The 19,422-nt window shown below is 38.9% G+C and overlaps 1 protein-coding gene across 1 annotated transcript; it reads left to right on the plus strand.

The window, feature by feature from the left end:
* Positions 1–3,648: 3,648 nt before the first annotated feature.
* On the plus strand, positions 3,649–11,912 carry LOC115732812 (protein ENHANCED DOWNY MILDEW 2-like). Its single transcript, XM_048279702.1, has 15 exons — positions 3,649–4,061; positions 4,148–4,244; positions 5,210–5,263; positions 5,368–5,504; positions 5,689–5,826; positions 6,217–6,411; positions 6,526–6,673; positions 6,740–6,841; positions 7,443–7,535; positions 8,025–8,066; positions 8,386–8,496; positions 10,249–10,320; positions 10,455–10,573; positions 10,640–10,703; positions 10,782–11,912. The coding sequence occupies exons 1-15, from the start codon at positions 3,649–3,651 to the stop codon at positions 11,910–11,912; spliced, it is 2,916 nt and encodes a 971-aa protein (XP_048135659.1).
* Positions 11,913–19,422: the final 7,510 nt, after the last annotated feature.

Raw genomic sequence — 19,422 nt, forward strand, 5'->3', positions numbered from 1 at the left:
TATGGATTCTGCTTGCTTGCCTATTCGACCTCCTTAGTGCTTGCCTAGCTATACGACCTCCTTATTGCTTATACCTAGTATGTCCGGATATGTGTTAGAATACTTTATGGATTCTACATATATTCTCGAATTATTCTCTAGGATTGTTTCCTAGCTAGTATATGCTTTTCTGAATTAGGCTTCATTGTACTTATTTATCCTGGCCTTGTGCCCTAACAAAATATATAACTTTTCTCTCTATCATCGTATCAAAGCACTTGCTATGGGCTTTTATTTCTCTGCTGTGAGGTACGTCAAGTTCACTCTTCTCCATTGCCCTCATCGATCCAACGACAACACAGAATGGTAAGGCAGGACAAGGGAGGAACACGCGCCAATGTTCACAATTTGAAACAGGCTATTTCATATTAGGAAATAAAAATCCAATTTAACTTATACTATTTGTATCATATATTATCCAAAAATCAGATTAAAGAAAAACAAAAAGAAACAAATCAACCCCGTTTACGGAAAACAAGAGAAATTTGCTCCTTTTTAGCCCAACTCTAAGAAGGAACCGGTTCAACAGTACCACTTCTTTGGACATCACATTCTACAATGGCATGCTCTTCTTGTTCTTCAACAACGGATTCGTGGAAGTGTGGTACTTGAATCGGGACTACCCCATGAAATTATGGAGATCGATTCCTCCTTCCCACAGAAATCGGCCGAGCAGCACGTGCTCTCAAGAACATTTGCTTCACGAATACATACTTAGTCGAGGCGGCAGGTGAGATTTTGCTTCTCGCAAGGTTCATAGGGTATTTCTGCCATATTTGCACGTCACATTAAAAGGATATCTTAGGGCCATATGGGACTCATCATGACTAGATTATGCAGTATTAATTTCTTCAATATACTTATATAGTTACTTAAATGTTCTCTTAATAATGAGTATGTAATCAATAATCAATCTAACATTTTCATAAATGAAGTCGAGCAATCTATATCTAAGTTGGTGAGTCATTAGAATGTTTATGACAGTTTAATCTAATTGATTTACTTTTTCAAGTTTACATAGAGTCACCCGTATATGCAGTCAAAATCAATGCATCCTTGAATTCTTAGAAAATTTGAGTTTCATAGTAGGTCCGATTATAGCGATAAGCACAATATTTCCGCCAAAAAAATCAAATTAAGGGATATTATATAAATTTAAATACATTTTGAAAACAAAAATTAAAACCCCAGTGGCAACCAGCAACCTGACATTACCTACCTTTTGGGTAAATAAAATCAGTTTGCATCCTTACTTTTGGAATCTATATTTTTTATCTAGGGTTTTATTACTGGGTTTCAACTTGCTCCTCCCACTTGTAGTCCGTATCACTTATTTATCAAATTGCTATTTTTTTAAAAAAAAATTACCGCCATCAACTTCTTCCTTGCACTCTCTTGAAAAAACACCAAAATTCCAAGGGAAAGAAAAACAAAGAAAAAAACATAAAGATTACAATAAAAAAAATAAAGATAAAAATAATCACGTGTGACTGAAATATTAAAGAAAAAATCCACGTAAGATTTGCTAGAAATGACACTCGAATGATCGATTTTATTCCGATGTCACATATCAGTTGGCAAAAAAAAAGTTATGACACTTAAGTAAGGGTCCATATAAAAATTATGGCACTCCTTCTGTTCTTCATCCATATTTAATATCCGATTTGATGTCAATAACTTATTTCATATATAGGGCTGGACCAATAATATTTTCCATTTTCAATAGCCCCAGTATATCTACGAAACCTGTTGTCAATATATTTTATAAAAAAAAAATTGAGCCCCCTCCTATACCTCAGTTAGTTGTACTAATTATTGAATTAGACATCACGATTCGTAATGAAACATATATCTCAAATACATGTGCAAGATTAGATTAATTCAAAGAAATAAATGCGTGAAGCGAAGACCGATATTATCTAGAAAGCAATTTCAAATAAAAATAAACATAACAAAGTAAGTCTTCCCTCCAATTCGGCAATTCCTTTATTGCCGTCAGTATTAAACCCACTACTGCCACTGCACAAGCGATTACCCACCGTATCACAACAAACTGCAGCTCATTTGCTTCAACTTCATTGCAGATGCTCCAAGATTCTCAGATACTTTTACTTTTGACTCAATTTTTTCATATTTCAATCATAAAATAGGCATAATCAATTGGGAGAAATACTGAATGTCAAGAAATTATAAGTTGTACGTCTCTTAAATTTTGGTATTCCCTTTGATTCTTGCAACCCTTCTTTTCTTCTTCTGCCAATTCTTTTTAAGTTTCTTTTCTGCGGTTTGTTTTAATCAAGACTTTTTTCTACACGTCAAAATTGTCAACTTGGCATTTGAGAAATCTCTTGCCAACAACGAGATTAAGAACATGCATTTTTTGGCCGGAGTCTTCTCAAATTTCAATAGTCTGTCAATTGCTCTCAATTGTCGTCCCTCTTTTCCAGAATTCTAATTGGCACGCTAATATTATCTTTGAAATTGTCACATGGACCAATCACTTTTTATAGTTAAAAAAAAAAAGCAAAGGGACATCCTAGCCATCCAAATTAATCGTGTGAATAACTCCATACCTTCAAGGGTAATCCTAAATTGTAAACTGTTACTCTTAATTTTTTTTTGGTCATAAGGAAATTTTTGATGAGGCATTGAGAAAATTCTATAACTTCAGAAATATCGAAAACCGAGAGACTTATAAATTGAATCCCCATTCACTCAGCCTCTTTTTTCCTTTCTTCTTTTCACCTTGCTCCAATGAAAAGACCACTAGGGTTCTAATATCTATTGGAGCAAGGTGTCAAGAAGAAATTGCAAAAAAAAAAAAAGAGGCCTTCAACATAAGCCAAAGTGAGTTTCTTTTATGCGGTTTGTTTTGATCGGTTTTTGATTCAGGATATTTCTTCACCCCGTCAAAATTGTCAACTTGTATGCTGCCTTCCTTCAATAAACACTCAGTTTTTCTCTTTATTGAAGCAAAGCAAAATTATGTTTCAACAAATCAATCTTAATTTATATCTAGGTGTCTCAAAGAGAAATCTCCACGCAGAGCTTCAATTGCCGTCGCTAATCGACATCTTCCTATTCCTCGTTCGTTCCCAATATCTATAATGGCACGAGCCGTGGATTCACAAGATACGATTGCTAATGGCAATAAATAGAGCACCTCCATACAAAGATGGATGGCTAGATGACTCATACATTGCATGCCTCCCCTCACACAGTCATCGTGGCCGAGTCCATGGGTCGTGGTCGAGCCAAGCGGCCATGGAGGATGAATGGGTCATTGACGAACCTGTGAATCCCTTCGGTAAGATGAGATCATGCCTAGGGCATGAATGAGCCATGATGGTGGGGCTCAATATCACTACCCTCCACGTCATTTACTTCTGGTGTAACAGCAAGTACCAGTTTGACTCGGGCAAAGTCAACTAAGGATAAACCCCTCCGTGCAGTCCGGGGCAGAAATATTGGCGGTTATTACTTAAATAAAGAATTAGAAAACTCTGATGCCTTCGCCAAAACTAACACACTCCAGCTTCTGCTTTCAGGAATCGCCTCCCTCTTTTAGCCGTTTTCTCTCCTCCAACTTTAATCTTAGAATCAGGCGACATGGCGTCTTCCGACGACAAGGCAGAGAACTTGCCGGAAAGGGTCTCCACGTACTACTTCAAGAACCACGATGACGAGCCCGTCTCGTTCTCCGTCCTCCCAGTGAGGTGGAGCGATAGGGAGGGCGGCGATGAGGCGACCTCCGAGACAATATTCTTGCATGGGACTGCCGATAATGGCCTCAGGAAGATTTACAGGGAGGTCAAGTCTTGGAGGTTTGATCTCGGCAGCTCGAGGCCACAAGTGTCAGTGCTCTCCAAGGACAACATCTGTTTCAAGCTCGAGGATCCGAGGAGGAGCTTTCAGGATACGACCAGAACCGTGTTGATCACGTTGCACTGCCTGCACTACGCCAGGAATCACCCGGATGCATCTGGACAAGCGCTGTGGAAGCACTTGGCTAGAACCTTGGGGTACACTCCTATCAGTGGGTTCTAAGAATTTGCCGTTTGACATCTTCACGTGTTCTGATTTTGCCTTTTCTCAATCTGGTTTAAAGGTTCTATGAGGTCCGGCCTTCTGCGAAGGATTTGCAAGACCATGTGGAGTTAATTAAAGAGGCTATAGGAAGGGATGATGCATTGGCGAAATCCAAGGTTGTTCTTGTTCCTGTCATTTCTTCTTCTTGTGGTGATATTCTGGCCATTGACATGTGGTCGCTATCGAAAAGTTGTAGATTGCTTGCCTATTTCAAATTGTCGTGACGAAAGGTTTAACTGAGACCAGAATTCTGGAGCACCATTTTTGTTAATTATTTTTGTGCGTGCCTGTTGTGGTAAATGAGCCTGTGTCAAGGATGAGAAATGTTTGAGTTGTTGCTTAGGCATTCATATGACTCCTCGACTACAGAGCAATCGTCAATGCACAGACCGCTGTTGAATTGCTTGTGATATTTTCATTAGGTTACAAGTTCCTTCCAATTAAAGTTGAGCATTGACTTGAAGTTTGATCAAGTTGGAGTCCATTGCAATTAGAGTTCAGCACTGATCTGAAGTTCATCGACTTTCAATGCTGTACTAGTTTAGGGAAGCTCTCAATGCCTGGAAAGTTTTTGACTACTGTCTATAACTCCAGTGCTATAAGATACAAGTGGCCTTGCTTTTTCTTTTCTTTTTACTATTTTTTTTTGTCACGATTTTTTCTGCAAACAGCTAAAGCTACTTCAAAAAAAAAAAAATTTCTTTGCTGGAATATCCATGGATATTATGTTTTTAACAAATGATTAGAAGAGGCTTCATAGATTCATCTTTTTAGGTCGGTGTTGCATGCGTACAGTAACCTGGGTTTGCCTGTTCAAGAAAGTGGGGATCATCTTTGTTTTTTTGCCAAAGAATGTGAAAGAGATGATTGCTTACTGAAGTGAAATTTTAGATTCAAATTCATGACAAAATCTTGGATCTTCCTTCTTTGTCTGCCAATGGGGGGTCATCATGTCTTGTTAGGAACAATTAGGACTTTCGAAGTTTATGAAATGAATAGTGAAAAGTAGGAGTTTTTTGGGGGTCAGATTGCCATTGTTCGTTTGGACGTTCAGTAAATGCCGCAAACAAAATTCATGCAGGTTCTGAACAAATTAATGGAAGAAAAGCCCTGGGAGAGGAGCAAATCTGGCAAGGTTAGGTCCTGTGCTTTTTCTTTATCTTATTATATTTTTCTCTGCACTTTCTGCTATTTTCCTTTTATCTGTTCCTCTGAGAAGGTTTTCTTTGGATCTTTTAGAATGTTGCCAAACCTAGTTTTATCATGCATGACACTGAAGATGTTGGGATGGAAGATGTTGAAGATGGTACCGCCAAGGAGGATGATTGTTTTTATTCTGTTTGTGCGCAATGTGATAACAGTGGTGACCGCTTATGGTACGTGCTTCCTCCTTCAGTTTTCTTTTTCCGATACATGCTTTTTTGGTCTGTTAATTTCTAGAAATTTAGCTATTTGAATACTGTTGGTTCCAATTCTTGGACTAAAATTGTAGTTTGTCTCTTTTCCAGTTTGATCCTGAGACAGTCTTCCAATTGTTTTGATGCTATTGCGTTGCTTCAGTTCTTATGAGAGAAGCACACTCTCTCCCTATGAGTGTGTTGCTTATAGTGGCAATGGTAACTGGGAATCAGCCATGAGTGTAGTCCATTTCTATATTCCACTTGCTTTAACAACTGTGAGACAATTGGATTTGGCCCGGTAAACTGGTCAATCTGGTTCTGACCAGGGTTGGCTTTCAAAAGTTTGTCAGCGTTGTTGAGGGAGAGCGTTGTGCCCGCTAGATAGGCAATAAGGTTTTGCCACTTTGTAAGGGCGCTCCATTGTGTCTATGTGCCATATGTTTTAATATTTTATACTCCTTAGCTAAAACTGAAATTCCAAAGCTTCCCAAGGTTGAAAATCAAACCAAGGACTCACATGTGAACGACCGCATGCATTGACAAAATGGATTCCATTTAATCAAGGGGTTACATATAAATATTCTTTTGGAACGCCAGTTCACTAGCTAAGCGCGGTCCCAATACAGTCTAACTCCTGTTTGGTTCGAAAACATTAGAGTAGAATCCAACTTGGTCTATCATATACTAGCTTTGATGAAAATTCTCTTCTCTACCTTTGGTCTACTCTGGGTGAAAGGCTATATTCCTCCATGACAAAGCCATCTGAGCAAATGCAACCTGGAAAAAAAGTTATACCAGATAGTGAAGAGAAAAAAGCAATGCAGCCCGCTTCAGAGAAGTCAGATGACTCATCTCCAGCACTAGATGCTGACACTGAGAGGAGGTCATTTGTTCTCATCCATTATCTTTGTTGGTATTTAATGATAAGCAAATGTGCAATTGTATGATGTGCTCCGTTTTATTTAATTATTCACTTATGTGTTCCCACGATATGCAGGCTTCTGAATCTAATGAAGGAGGCTGAATCTTCAGTAACCATGGAAGATGTTATGAGAAGGCAGAATGTGCCATCTACTTATGCACAATATCAAAAGTCAACTGTTGATAAGGCAATTACTATTGGGAAAGTGGAGCGTTCGGTTCAGGTACATACTTACACACTTACTCAATGCGTGAATAAAGATACTTTAATTGAAAGATTGCATATGCAGGCTGCTCGAGCAGCTTTGCAGAGGCTAGAGGAAGGAGGCAGCAATGAAGATGCAAAAGCTATCTGTGACCCAGATGTTCTAGCTGAGATATTCAAGTGGAAGGTTCAACACCTTCACATTCTATTTTCTGTACTCGTATTTGAGACTATTTCCCATTCGAGATGCTCTCTCTCTCTCTCTCTCTCTCTCTCTCTCTCTCACACACACACACACACACACACATACACACACGTCTGGTGTAATTTGCACCGCTGCTTGATTGAAACAATACTTTGCAACTGTACTCAAGTTTTTCTCTTAAGTGGAAAAAATAACTAGGCTTTTAAGTTATCAAATTGCTTCCATTTGTGGCCTAATATGAGCTTAGACTGTAGATTAAGCTTCTTAGATTTGATGTCGTCCTTTATTTTTTAGCATTGCTTGCATCAGTTATTTGATTTGGCCATTCATCAGTTATTTATTTATATATTAAGTTCGTGTAATCAGCTGTTTCTTTATCTTTTATAACCATTGGAGGTTCATGCATAATTTATCTCCTTTTTTTTTTCCTGATACTCGAGAAAAGAAAAGTAGGTTAGTTCACTCACATAGCCAACTCTCGATATTTGTTGCCCTTGCTATGCTTCTTATCGAATTCTTTACATCCTGCCGTAATTCTTTTTTTGATGAACAGTCTCTCATATGCTGATTTGATTGCCTGCAGGACAAGCTTGGAGTGTATCTTGCACCATTCACATATGGTATGCGCTACACTTCCTTTGGTCGGCATTTTACGAAAGTGGATAAACTTCAAGAGGTGATGTTTTGTGAATCAGAAGCCTTTTTTTGTTTGCCGATTTTAGTTGGTCTTATGTGCTTCGTTTTATTTGCTTTTTTGGCAACTTGTTACTCACCAGAATGAAATGTGTAAGTGATGATCAATAAATTGATTTTCGACCTTCTGTTATGGAGATTTAAAGATTTATGGACCGCCTTTCATTTGATAGGGAAAAATAGTACTTTCAACATAGAAGGAACCAAATGTGCACCAGCCCATGTGGAAAGTAACACTTCTATGAAATTCAAGGGAAGTCAACACCTTGCAAATTGTTGCTCTGTTCATGCTTGCAGAAAGCTATTCTGGAATCTCCAAATTTACTTAAATCTGTTGCCATTTAATGGAAATTCTTCTTAATTTGGTTTGAAGAAGTGATATGTCTTGATAGAAGCTTGCGTCTTATATTTCTATATGATGATAATTATATGGGGTGAAGGGCAAATTTTAATGATACATCCTTGGACGCAGATTGTTAACGAGCTCCATTGGTATGCTCGGGATGGTGACATGGTAAGAAACGTAATGCTTAGTAGTTTGTTTACACATTGATGCTTGAGAATTTTAAACCTGGAAGATCATGCTGATTTGTATGTGATTGGCAATATAAATGGCGAGGTTCCTCCTGTGTGATTGAAATTCTGAATTGCTTTGCTTGAGCTTATATTTCTACAAATGAATCTGACAACCATCACACACCCTTGTGAATATTTAATCTTTCACCAGTGTTTGCCATAAAAATAGAAATCTGTTTCTTACATTTTCCCCGGTATGTCTCTGTTCGTACGACTTTTATGTCACTCATCCAACTCATAAAAATTGTGTTAAACAGATTGTTGACTTCTGCTGTGGGGCTAATGATTTTAGCTGCTTAATGGCAAAGAAGCTTGAAGAGACCGGAAAGAAGTGCTCTTACAAAAATTATGATATTTTTCCACCTAAGGTAATTAGCGCGTGCTACCTCGTTTCATTAAGTTTTATGCGTGAAGGATGTTTTTGTTGTCTTTGCAGACGGTTCTGCAGCATGGTAAATCCTTTTTTATTTTCTCATGGAAATTTTTTAATGTACGGTTCTTTTTGTTACTATTGTTGGTAAGCTCGTTTCTAGTGGTTGTTCACTTGTTTCATTGGGCGGAGGCTGAGGGACGTAGAGCCTTTCTTTGTTCCTGTTCCAGGGTAGACAAGAAGAAACAATTCCTTAGATTGCGGAATGGAAATTTAGGGCTGCCATACTTGTCGAGTATAGTATCCGAGGTTAGACTCGGTTGTTTATGAGATAATTGTACTGTCTCAAGCATCCATTTGTACAATATTTGGAGGAGCCACGGAACAAACAACACCGGCAAATCTGTGGCTGGTTATGTTTGAGTGGTCAAAGGGGTTTTGGAGGAAGCTTCTAAGGAGCCTTGTTAGTCAAAGAAAGGGGTACAAAAAGTTTAAGAAAAAACATCTAAAATTAGAGGTTAGAGTTAAGAGCATTGGCATAAGAGCTAGAGCTTAAAGAAGGAGGCTTGTAATGTGAGCTGGAGCACAAAGGAAAGTGTTCCCAAATGCATGAATTCATATGACTGGAAAGTTGAATTTTGGATGGGAAAATACTAACATATTTATGACAACGGAAAGTTCGAGATAAGAATGCGTCGATGACTGTGTGCGCATTTGATGATAGAGTTGAAACGAGTGCATGCCTAGAAAACTGCTTGGAGTGGCTCTAATAAGGATTATACCAGAGAACTCCGCTTCAGATGTTCTTGGCATACAAGAGAAGAGGCTATGGAACATGCTCATGAATATCTGAGGCAGATATCCTACCCTACAGACATGGCCCTTCCTATGCCTTAAACAAGGGCCTGCCTTTTAGTCTCCAGAAATCATGACTCCATACCATAAAATTTAGAAGTCACTAAAATTTTCTGAACTACAAGATCTACAGAGTGGCAAGTGAAGAACATACTCATGTCACCAATTCACCTCATCAAGCTAACTGTGCAACTCTAAACATCTAAGGACATCAGGCCATGAGGGAAGAGGGAAAGTGTTTAGGAAGACGTAGGAGATGTGTATGCTATAGAGATCATCCAAACTCAGTCTTGTTCCACAACTCAGACGAGAGGACTTCTTCAGGATTGTCCTCGTCAGCATAACCCCAGCGTTTGCATCGTTTCAGGTCTAAAGTAAGCTGTATCCTTTCTATGTTAGAGAATCTGGAGATGCTCTTATGTTGTGAGTTCTGGCATTGGATTCTCTTTGAGGAGGATTTGATCCCCACGAGGAATTGTGGGTCGAGGCCAGCTGGCTATATTCTGGAGATCAGAGGGGGGGACCCTAATCCATGGGTCCTGAGACCAAGGGTCCTGGGAAGATGACTGATGTTGGGCTGCAGAGATTGTGGTGGCTGTACAGGCTGAGGAGGGTTATTGGCATAGAACTCTGATAAGGCTTGTCTGATAGCATCATCTCTGCTAGGGTCTTTCTAGGCTGTGGCCTGGGGTAACCCATTTCTTACGCTTTAGCATATTTGCTTTGACCAATTCAGTTTTCAATGAATGACATGAAGAAGAATAATTGGTCGACTTAGCATTTGCTGGTACTGCTGGTGCTGCTATGATCTCTGCAAAATGTACATGGTAATTGAACCTGGGCTTGCCTTCCTGTAAGCCTGGTTTTATATGGTTTCTCCTTCTTTTGATTGCAGAATAACTTCGAGTTTGAACTGAGGGACTGGATGACTGTCCAACAAAGAGAACTACCTTCTGGGTCAAAATTGGTAAGAGGCAGAGTTTTTCATTGGGTTTATTGGCCCTTTCGCTTCCCTCTCTCCCTCCATTCCTCCCTCTCTCTCTGAACATATCCATGCGTAATTGAGTGTTTTGTCATTCTATTATGTTGCTTCCTGAGTAGATCATGGGGCTAAATCCTCCTTTCGGAGTTAGAGCAGCTTTGGCGAACAAGTTTATTGATAAAGCTCTTGAATTCAAACCAAAGCTCCTTATTCTGATTGTTCCATCAGAAACTGAAAGGTAACTACTTTACTTTTAGCCCTCTCTTTTCCTTCGCAAACACTTAAATCTAGTGGTGCATTGCAGATTAGCTGAGAAAAAGTTTCAGTATGATCTGGTGTGGAAAGACGATCGATTCTTGTCTGGAAAGGTGAAATGGGACATCCTGTTCATCCTTCTGATCATATGTTTACATCTGATGGATTAACTGTAACCTTTCCTTTTTCAGTCATTTTATTTGCCAGGGTCTGTGGATGTGAAGGATAAACAAATTGAACAGTGGAACAATAAGCCACCATTGCTGTATCTATGGAGCCGTCGAGATTGGACTACAAAACACAGGACCATAGCCCAAAAGCAGGGTCACTTGCAGTCAAACGATGACTGCAATGGATCACTAGATCTTCATTATCTGAAAGATGACCGGAGCCTTTGCATCGGTACCCCGTCACTTACAAGTGATACCTCCATGCCAATGGGTAGGACTGAAGAAACCAAAGAAAGAGTCAATATAGCTGGAGATCAAAAAGAGTGTTTTTCTCGAAGTGACAGCGGGAGACAAAGCAGGGAGAGCCAGTCTACTGGTCCTTCTGTGGGGAAGGCCAATGTACCTCGTCAGCCCTCACCCAATTTGAAGATTGGGAAGTCTTGGTCCAATGATCGGTCCTCTAAAGAAAAGGCTGGTAGTAGAGAAATTGATGAGGAGCTGCCGGCAAAGGTAACCTCTCGTCGTCCCTCACCTAAGTGGTCAGTCAATGACCGATCCTCAAGATCACATGAAGTTCCCTTTGAGAAGGAAGTCAGCGGCATGAATTATCAACACGCTGACCCAGGCATGTCTATGTCACTTGTTGAGAACTTTTATGGTGGCCGAGGATCCACTCTCTCTGCTGATGCCAGCAGGATGTATGGACTGAACTACAATAGATATTATCCAACTCAGAACTCGGTGGGACCGGCTCATATGAGGTTCAATGCTAACTACGGACCTCATGTCTCTGAACCTGAAGAGAGATATTGGAGGGACCTGGATATGCGTTCGCAGGTCCGTCTTTATGGCCAGCAATATCCAAATGTGTCTACAAGAAATTACGGGGTAGGTTATGATCCCAGCAACGGTTTTGCACGCATGGGTTCCATGGCTGTATTAGCCCAGCGAGGAGACATGACTGCAGTGCAACGATATGCTCCCCGTTTGGATGAAATGAATCCAACGAGTACAAACAATGAGAGGCCTGAGGCAACCGTGATTCGTGGAAACGAGCATCTTGATCCTAACAGGGGACAAGGACCTCAATTTGGACACCAAGGCTATGCTTTTGGCTTTGCCGCTGGTCCTCGTTGGCCATACTATCGATAGAATACTTTCAGCTGGCTTCATGAATAGATGCTTGCAGAGGTGGTACTAATCTTTTGTTTTCTTCTTTCTTAAAGAAAATAAGGGAGGCAGGGATGACAATGACCCAGAATCCTTGTCTTAAAGTGAATGCCTTACGCACTAAAGTTATGATTGAGTTGAATTAACCTCCCCTCTCCCTTTCTTTTGACTTCAAGTCGCCTATGCGTGGAATTGGCTCGTCTTTTGCATTTATCGCCCTCTTCTGTCGGATTTAAGCTCCGGTTTAGTTGCCGCAAGATGGATTTTGAATAGTTCAAAAGTTGGATCATGTGAAATCCGCTCAATGTTTCTGCATCACTGATCCCAGCCTTGTCTAGCGTTCAAGGGCTAGAATATGCGAAAACTGCTCTCCACTCATCTTCTGCCCTGATCGCTCTTATCTCAGATTTCAGCTCTGTAAACAGTTACTAAGCCGCTGTTAATCATGAAGTGGATGTGCAACTATTCGCGTGTTTGCAGACTATGTGGAGTTGGCTATTTATTCTATCTTCCATGTTGATCGTTCTTGTCTCGTATCTAAGTTCTGTGTTGTGTTACTATGCTGTTTTTTACCACAATGATTTGAATGTATGTTGCGATTCATCGAATATATCTGTTCCTTGTATCTGGTAATTGTCTGATAGAACTTCTAAAATCAGCTGTAAGGAAGATACTTCATATATTTCTGATCTGTTTAATCCCCTAGTTGTTTCCTCCCCGACAGAAGTATGGCTATGTCTGCCGAATGGGAGTTGTAAAACAGTGCTCTTTGAGCTTTGCATTCTGAGACTGCTCTCAAGATTTATAACTGACGAAATTTAATTCATCCACACCAAAGGAATGCTTAAGATGGAAGTCCCTACATGAACGCGACCATGTTATTATTATGACGTCGGTTTTAAAGCTGTAGATTGATTCTGTAAATTCTGTTTTTTTCTTTCAGTGAAAAAGCGACTTAAAATAGTCATTGCCAACTAAGCATGTACATTTTATGAATATCCAGTTGAGCATTCCACGACTGCTGGAAAAGTTCATTTTACTATGTTTCTTCTGCAACTACATCATCTTTTTTGCATCAATGAGTAATTGCCTCTTGCTTTTATATTGCTCCTTCCAAGGCTATGGGATAAGAGAAGCTCAGGGACAGGAGCCAAAAGTTTGGATCATGGGGAATCAATCGACTCGACCTGACTGGTATGATGCTTACAAAACGAGGAACATACAGGAAGCAGACACCATTCTAACACACCCGAGGTTACAATGTATCCTTAGAGACATGAGTTGATATGCATTTGAACTAGGATCTCACATTTCATTCGTGTGTTTCTAGCGAACTTGAAAAAGGGTCCGAGAAAACCCTGTACAGTTAGCTCCTCGTAGAATCTATAGGATGCATCTGCACGTGGACAACGAATCTTCTTGCCTGTTTACTTGTCATGCTGAAGCCTAGATTGATTTCATTTCCTTTTGTAGAAATTCGATGCAGTGACTCGCCATTCATAAAGGATGGAGGCTTGAGCTTTTTCAGCGATATCGCACTCTTACTCATCAATGAAGTTCACCTTTTGAATGATAAACATGGAGCCGCTCCGGAGGCAATAGTTAATAGAATCAAAATTCCTGCTAGCAACTCAAATATCAAGTTGACGCCTCCTGCTCATGGGCACCTTCTAGATCCGTCTCTGCGACAATTCCAAATATTGAAGACCTTGTTATCACAAGGTACAATTTCTCGGAGTGAAAAATTACACCCAACAAAGACAATGATAACAGAATCAAATTCAAGAGTTCTCTTCCACGGAGACTGTCATCTATATAGTGATGTAGATCTAGATCTTCACATTAATTTTGTACGTGAAATATGCTCAGAAAACAACGAAGAACCCTCTCAGCTTGATCTACATTTTTTCGTTTTAACCCTTTTTGACTTAATGACTTTCTCTTATATAGAAATATTCAATCTTCCTGCTGGAGATCATCTGAAAAAAGGAAGTAGCCGCTCGAATTCTGTCATAGCTGTTGTTCCTTAGCAGGCTTTCCCAAAGCAGGTTCTATTGTTGCTATCCGAGCACTGACACTTTTGACAAAAGATGTTTCCATCTCTCTGACGATATCCGGTCCTCCTGTTGTCAACTCCAACAGCTATATCTTGGTCCACAAACAAACATCCTCAGACGATCATTATTCCAATATCACCCATGACATGATATCTTCAGCATCGACACGAACATCATCATTAGCTAATCTTTAGTAGCCGTGCGTGGATACATAGAAATCAGAGGCAGATCATTCATTGCAATATCAGAACCTTAGGCATACATTCCTCTGACAGAGTCAACATTGTCTCAACTTGTCTTCTCTTTCGCACAAGTTTTGCTAAGCACAAGCTAAAGCTTGTCTATGCGGAAAGAGAGTGAAAGATCTTCATCGGGCAGTCAAGAAAGCTCATCTAGGAGCTTCATCCAAAAGCAAGAGAACTTTCTGGAAAGTTGGCAATAGAAGCAGCTTAACCTTACCTTTTCTTCTGCTAGATCCACTTATTCTCCCCATCTTTTATACAGGCATAACCTCTTGCTCTCATTCCAATCAAGGCAATTCATAAACAGAAATTTTCGGAATCGATTTCAAGTTCCATCGAACTGCTAGATAGTAGTTTTACTTGGCTATTTGGATGTGCAAAGAAGCGTCCGTTCTTGAGCTTCTCCAGACTGCAAAATGAAGGAGGTCAAAAACTGTTCTGAAGGTCAAAGCAGCATTCATCTGGATATTCCTTAGCTTCAGAAGAAAAATGTAATCATCATTTCACCCACCACAATCTTTGAGCCACAAACTAGTGCTGGTAGGAGAGAGGGAAGCAGCGGAAACTCTGTTTCCCCCGCATTACCGGCTGTTCCCGCCCTGGAGAAAAAGTTGACTCTGTTTGCTCTCTGCCTTGCGATTCTTGAAAAAGCTGCCACTGGCCAGGGAGCCCTTGGTTTCATCTGGGCAACAGTTGTACCCCTGGGGGGCTTTGCCATTGCCTTGGATGGATATAAAGTCAGATTATTAGAAGACCACGAAGCTCACTCCTTTCTTTTTCTCGCTTCTCTCTAATTCGACCATGACCCTGCAACTAGAATGTCAGATTGAATACCTCAACCCACGATCACCAAAAACGATGAATGACAGACAAGCAACAACATATTTGTAGAACAAAGAACGTATGTAGACAGGCAACAGTTAATTAGAGGAAGAACCACTGTTGAATGCAGCAGCTTACATATTGTTGTCAAAGTCGACTCCTCTGCGGCAACCACTGTTGGATGAAGCAGAGGAAGACATGCCAGCATTGAGCGAAAACGAAGAAAAAATGTGTTCAGATTCAGACTTGATAAAAATGAAATCTGACTGAAATTGTTTTCAACAATCGATGAAAAATTTATATCATGTAGTCCATGTACCCTAAAAAAATCAAAATCAGAGACTAATCTATATAGATTCAGTTTAGGTATTCCGTGGAGCATGTGGTGTGTGGTTTTGGTCATGCAGTTTATACTGTGTACAAACTAACGACTCATTTCAATCCATCGCAATAACAGCAAATACATACTTAAATCACCAGCTCCACCTTAATCATATGAGATTTTAAGCCAACACTACCTGAAAATTCAGTTTATGTTTTCATTCTAAGGGCAACCAAGAATAGCATTTATCGAACTCACCTTAGCACAACTGGACTTCTAGCTCCAGACCGTGAGAAAATCGAAGCACGTACTTTCTGGAGATGGCACCAACGAGGATCAGAAGCTTGTAAATTAGGCGAGATGAAGCGACGACTATCATTCAAGAATGATCAGCCAGACGAGCCTATAACAGCACTACGCCACCTAGTCGCACGCTGCCAGCTCCCAACGGTCCTTACTCAAGCAACACGTTGTTCTCTTTTAGTTTTGTTCAGAATGAGGGTTGGCGAAGAGAACGTGAATTCGAGAAGAGAACACCAATTTTGGGATTTTTAATTTTAGAGTTTCATTTAATTTGGGCAAAAATGCCCTTATTGGAAATATCACATGCTAGCGAGCTCAGGAGATCCGAGCGAGCCTACCAGCCGGCGAGCTCAAGCCCTTATTTGAGATTGACTAGGACACTTTAGGCTCCTATTTCAAACAATGTCCACTTTGGGCCCTCTTTTAATAATAAAGGCACTTCAAATGCTTATTTGAAATTTTCGCATATTCTTATTAAAAGCTTAAAGTAGGTTAAATGTTTTGGTATGTATATGGATGTGTTTTAGTAATATTGGTTGGATCAGAATTGGGTCGCTAAAATTGTATTATATGAGATGGATAAATATATGTTAAATGGGTCAATTTGGATCGGACCATTTTCAACCCGACCTAACCCACCTATTTGACGGGCCTATCACTTAACTAACAAAATTTTCATAGTAATACAATGCAACTTATTATATTAAGTCAACAAAATAACTTTCATATTACATTAGGTGAATATAGCATTAAAAACATGAACCTCTCCACTTGATATCTCCCTAGGTTCATATCACATGAGATAGTACAAACTTGTGGAAGATGGTCAGATATATAGTGAGCTCGCCATTCTTTGGAATGGCTAATGCACTTTTGGAAGTGATACATTTTCAAAGGAATATATTAGTGAGTATTCTCCAATAATCAATTAAAGAAATATTAGAAGTTATAATGTGTGAGGGTTAAGTCACGTGCAACTATGCAATTATGTATAGAAAAAACAAAAAGATAAGCAGTTGTGTATGTAGTGGAATTAAGAATACACATATTTTAGCATAAATATACAAGAGACAATGAAAAGAGTGTATGGGGGTACTTATAGTCTTTACAAGATGGTTAACCTATTACAATATCAATTATGATTAATTATAAATATGCAAATTCACGGGAAATACATGCACAACGAGATATGAAGCACAAAGGGAGATACGGAAAATCTCCTAGTACTATATGTAATAATATACAAGTCGATCCATACATGTGAAATAGAGTTTCGGCACACAGGGCAACGAAAACGCATCATCAACCAACGATCCTTCCAAGAAAAGTGAAACAAATGCCTACACGAAGGAAGGACCCAATAGAGCTCACCTTCCATGAAATCCCCCAAGCAAATAGCACAATCCCCATGTTTGGACCCGAGTACGCGATTAAATCCAGTAAATCGGATCAGAATATGGGGACTGTGCCATTTGCTTGGGGGATTTCATGGAAGGTGAGCTCTATTGGGTCCTTCCTTTGTGTAAGCATATGTTTCATTCTTCTTGTATTGATAGTTAGTTGATCATGTGTTTCTGCTGCCCTATGTAACGAAACTCTATTTCACATATATGAATGGACTTGTATATTATTAGAGACATAGTATGGGAAGATTTTCCATCTCTCCCTTCGTTCTTCATATCTCTCGAGATTGTGTATAGATTCCCTGTTATTTTGGATATTTATGATTAATCATAAGTAATATTGTAATATGTTAGCCATCTTATGAAGCCTATAAATACCTCATATACTCTTTTCATTGTTTTCCGTATATTTATACAAAAATAAGTACATTTTTATCCACTTCATACATAACTGCTTATTTTTGCTTTCTGTACATAATTGTATAGTTACGCATGTCTTAACCCTTATACATTATAAATTGTAATATTTCTTTAATTGATTATTGAGGACCACTCACTAACATGTTCCTTGGAAAATGTATTAGCTGTTCCAAAGGATTGCGAGCTAACTATATGTCTGATTATATTCCAGTAGTTTATACTATCTCGATGATCATGTTTATTAATGTTATATTCACCTAATGAGATAAAAAAAGCTATTTTGATGAATTAATAAAGTAAGTTGCATCATATTACAAGAAAAAATTTGTTAGTTAATTGGTGGACCCGTCAAATGGATGGGTTGGGTTGAGTTGAAATTGGTCTTATCCAAATTGACCCATTTAACCCACATGGAGCGATTTTTATGAAATACAATTTTAACAACCCAAACCCGACTCCATATTACTAAAACACATCCATATCCATACCAAAATATTAAACATACTTTAAGCACTACATAAGAATATGTTACTTGGATAGATTGCAAACCTTAAAAAAAATTAATAAACTAAATAATATTGTCAGTAAATAAAAGAACTGAATTGCACATAAAGAACTATAAAAGTATACGTGTGTTGTAACGAAACACACGGAAATATTTAAAAAGTAGTCCTAAACCTATTGTACCTGTGCTAATTCAATTCTACATTTATCAATTTTGTCAATTTAGTCCTAAACCTTCTAAAGATTTGTTAATTCCGACTAGAAATCACTAACATGGACACTATCCCGTCCAATGTTGCACGGCTAGCATTAACGGGAACAATTTTTATAATTTTTTAAAAAAAATTATGATGCATCTATAATTTTCTTCTCTCTTGGTTCCTTTGCTTTTCTTTTTCTTTACATCTTTTCCTTTTTCTACGAAGCCAGCGAGGGTTGGAAAAAAATAAAAAAATAAAACAATTAAAAAATTATTAAAAAAATAAAAAAAATTACAAAAGATAAAATATTACAAAAATTGTCCAAGATGATGACATCTCTGACTCCATTTGATGTGTTTGAAATGGATTAGTTATGAACCCATTTAAGACCCATTAATTTTTTAGGATTTATTTCTTGGACAGATGTTTTTAAACCTTAAGCAAAAAATTAACATTTATAAAAATTTATACAACAAATAAGAAAGGAACACTGGAGCAGCGTTGCCATTATTCTCAATCGTACATGCATATGTATCTGGCCTCTAACTCTATACCACAATCGAAAACCAAATCTGGTGTTGCGACTCTAGTCTCTCCAATCGAGTCTATCGAGTATACTTTTATGTAACCTAAGAACTGTATATGCAGAGAAACAGTTCTCATGCGGTTGACGAACAGCAATGTGGCAAGTGGTTTTGAAGATACTTGCCTAGATCTTATCCATGATGGATCCAACTAATTATGAACACTGATCTTTGGAGTCACGCATTGGTCTCGCTCTATGTGAATATTTCGCAACATTTATGGCTTGGTTGGAGATGAACACTAGTCCTCACAATTGATTGTAAAGGATGTTGACCCAGGCACATGCAGAAAAGACAGGAAAAAGTAGAAGAAAAGGGCCCCATATCAGATTATTTACTGAGCTAATCAACGAGCATTCGTGAAGGAGTCGCCACCGGCGCCAATACTAGAGTCCAGAGATTGTAAAAAGACAGATCTATGAGAGATGAGCCTTTTCCTTGTGAGGCAAGGAGGGTTGTAGCCAGTGCTGCTACTGAGGAGCTGAGGCATTGGAACGGTAAACTTGAATTTTACTCGTTCAAGTACGTAAAAGTACAATCTCGGAGGGAAACCTGTTTATTTGTGCTTTGATTATGTAATATAATGGGCTCTTACGTTGTTACGGATAAGGTCTTATTAACAAGTATTCCTAATG

This window comes from Rhodamnia argentea, chromosome 5, assembly GCF_020921035.1.
Source record: "Rhodamnia argentea isolate NSW1041297 chromosome 5, ASM2092103v1, whole genome shotgun sequence".
NCBI classification, from domain to species: domain Eukaryota; kingdom Viridiplantae; phylum Streptophyta; class Magnoliopsida; order Myrtales; family Myrtaceae; genus Rhodamnia; species Rhodamnia argentea.

Excerpts from the sequence above, each read along its gene's own strand:
- LOC115732812 (XM_048279702.1), top strand. The coding sequence starts at position 3,649 with ATGGCGTCTTCCGACGACAAGGCAGAGAACTTGCCGGAAAGGGTCTCC. Across the intron at positions 8,067-8,385 it reads ATGCTCGGGATGGTGACATG|ATTGTTGACTTCTGCTGTGG; the intron begins GTAAGAAACGTA and ends TGTGTTAAACAG. Across the intron at positions 10,574-10,639 it reads GTTCCATCAGAAACTGAAAG|ATTAGCTGAGAAAAAGTTTC; the intron begins GTAACTACTTTA and ends GGTGCATTGCAG.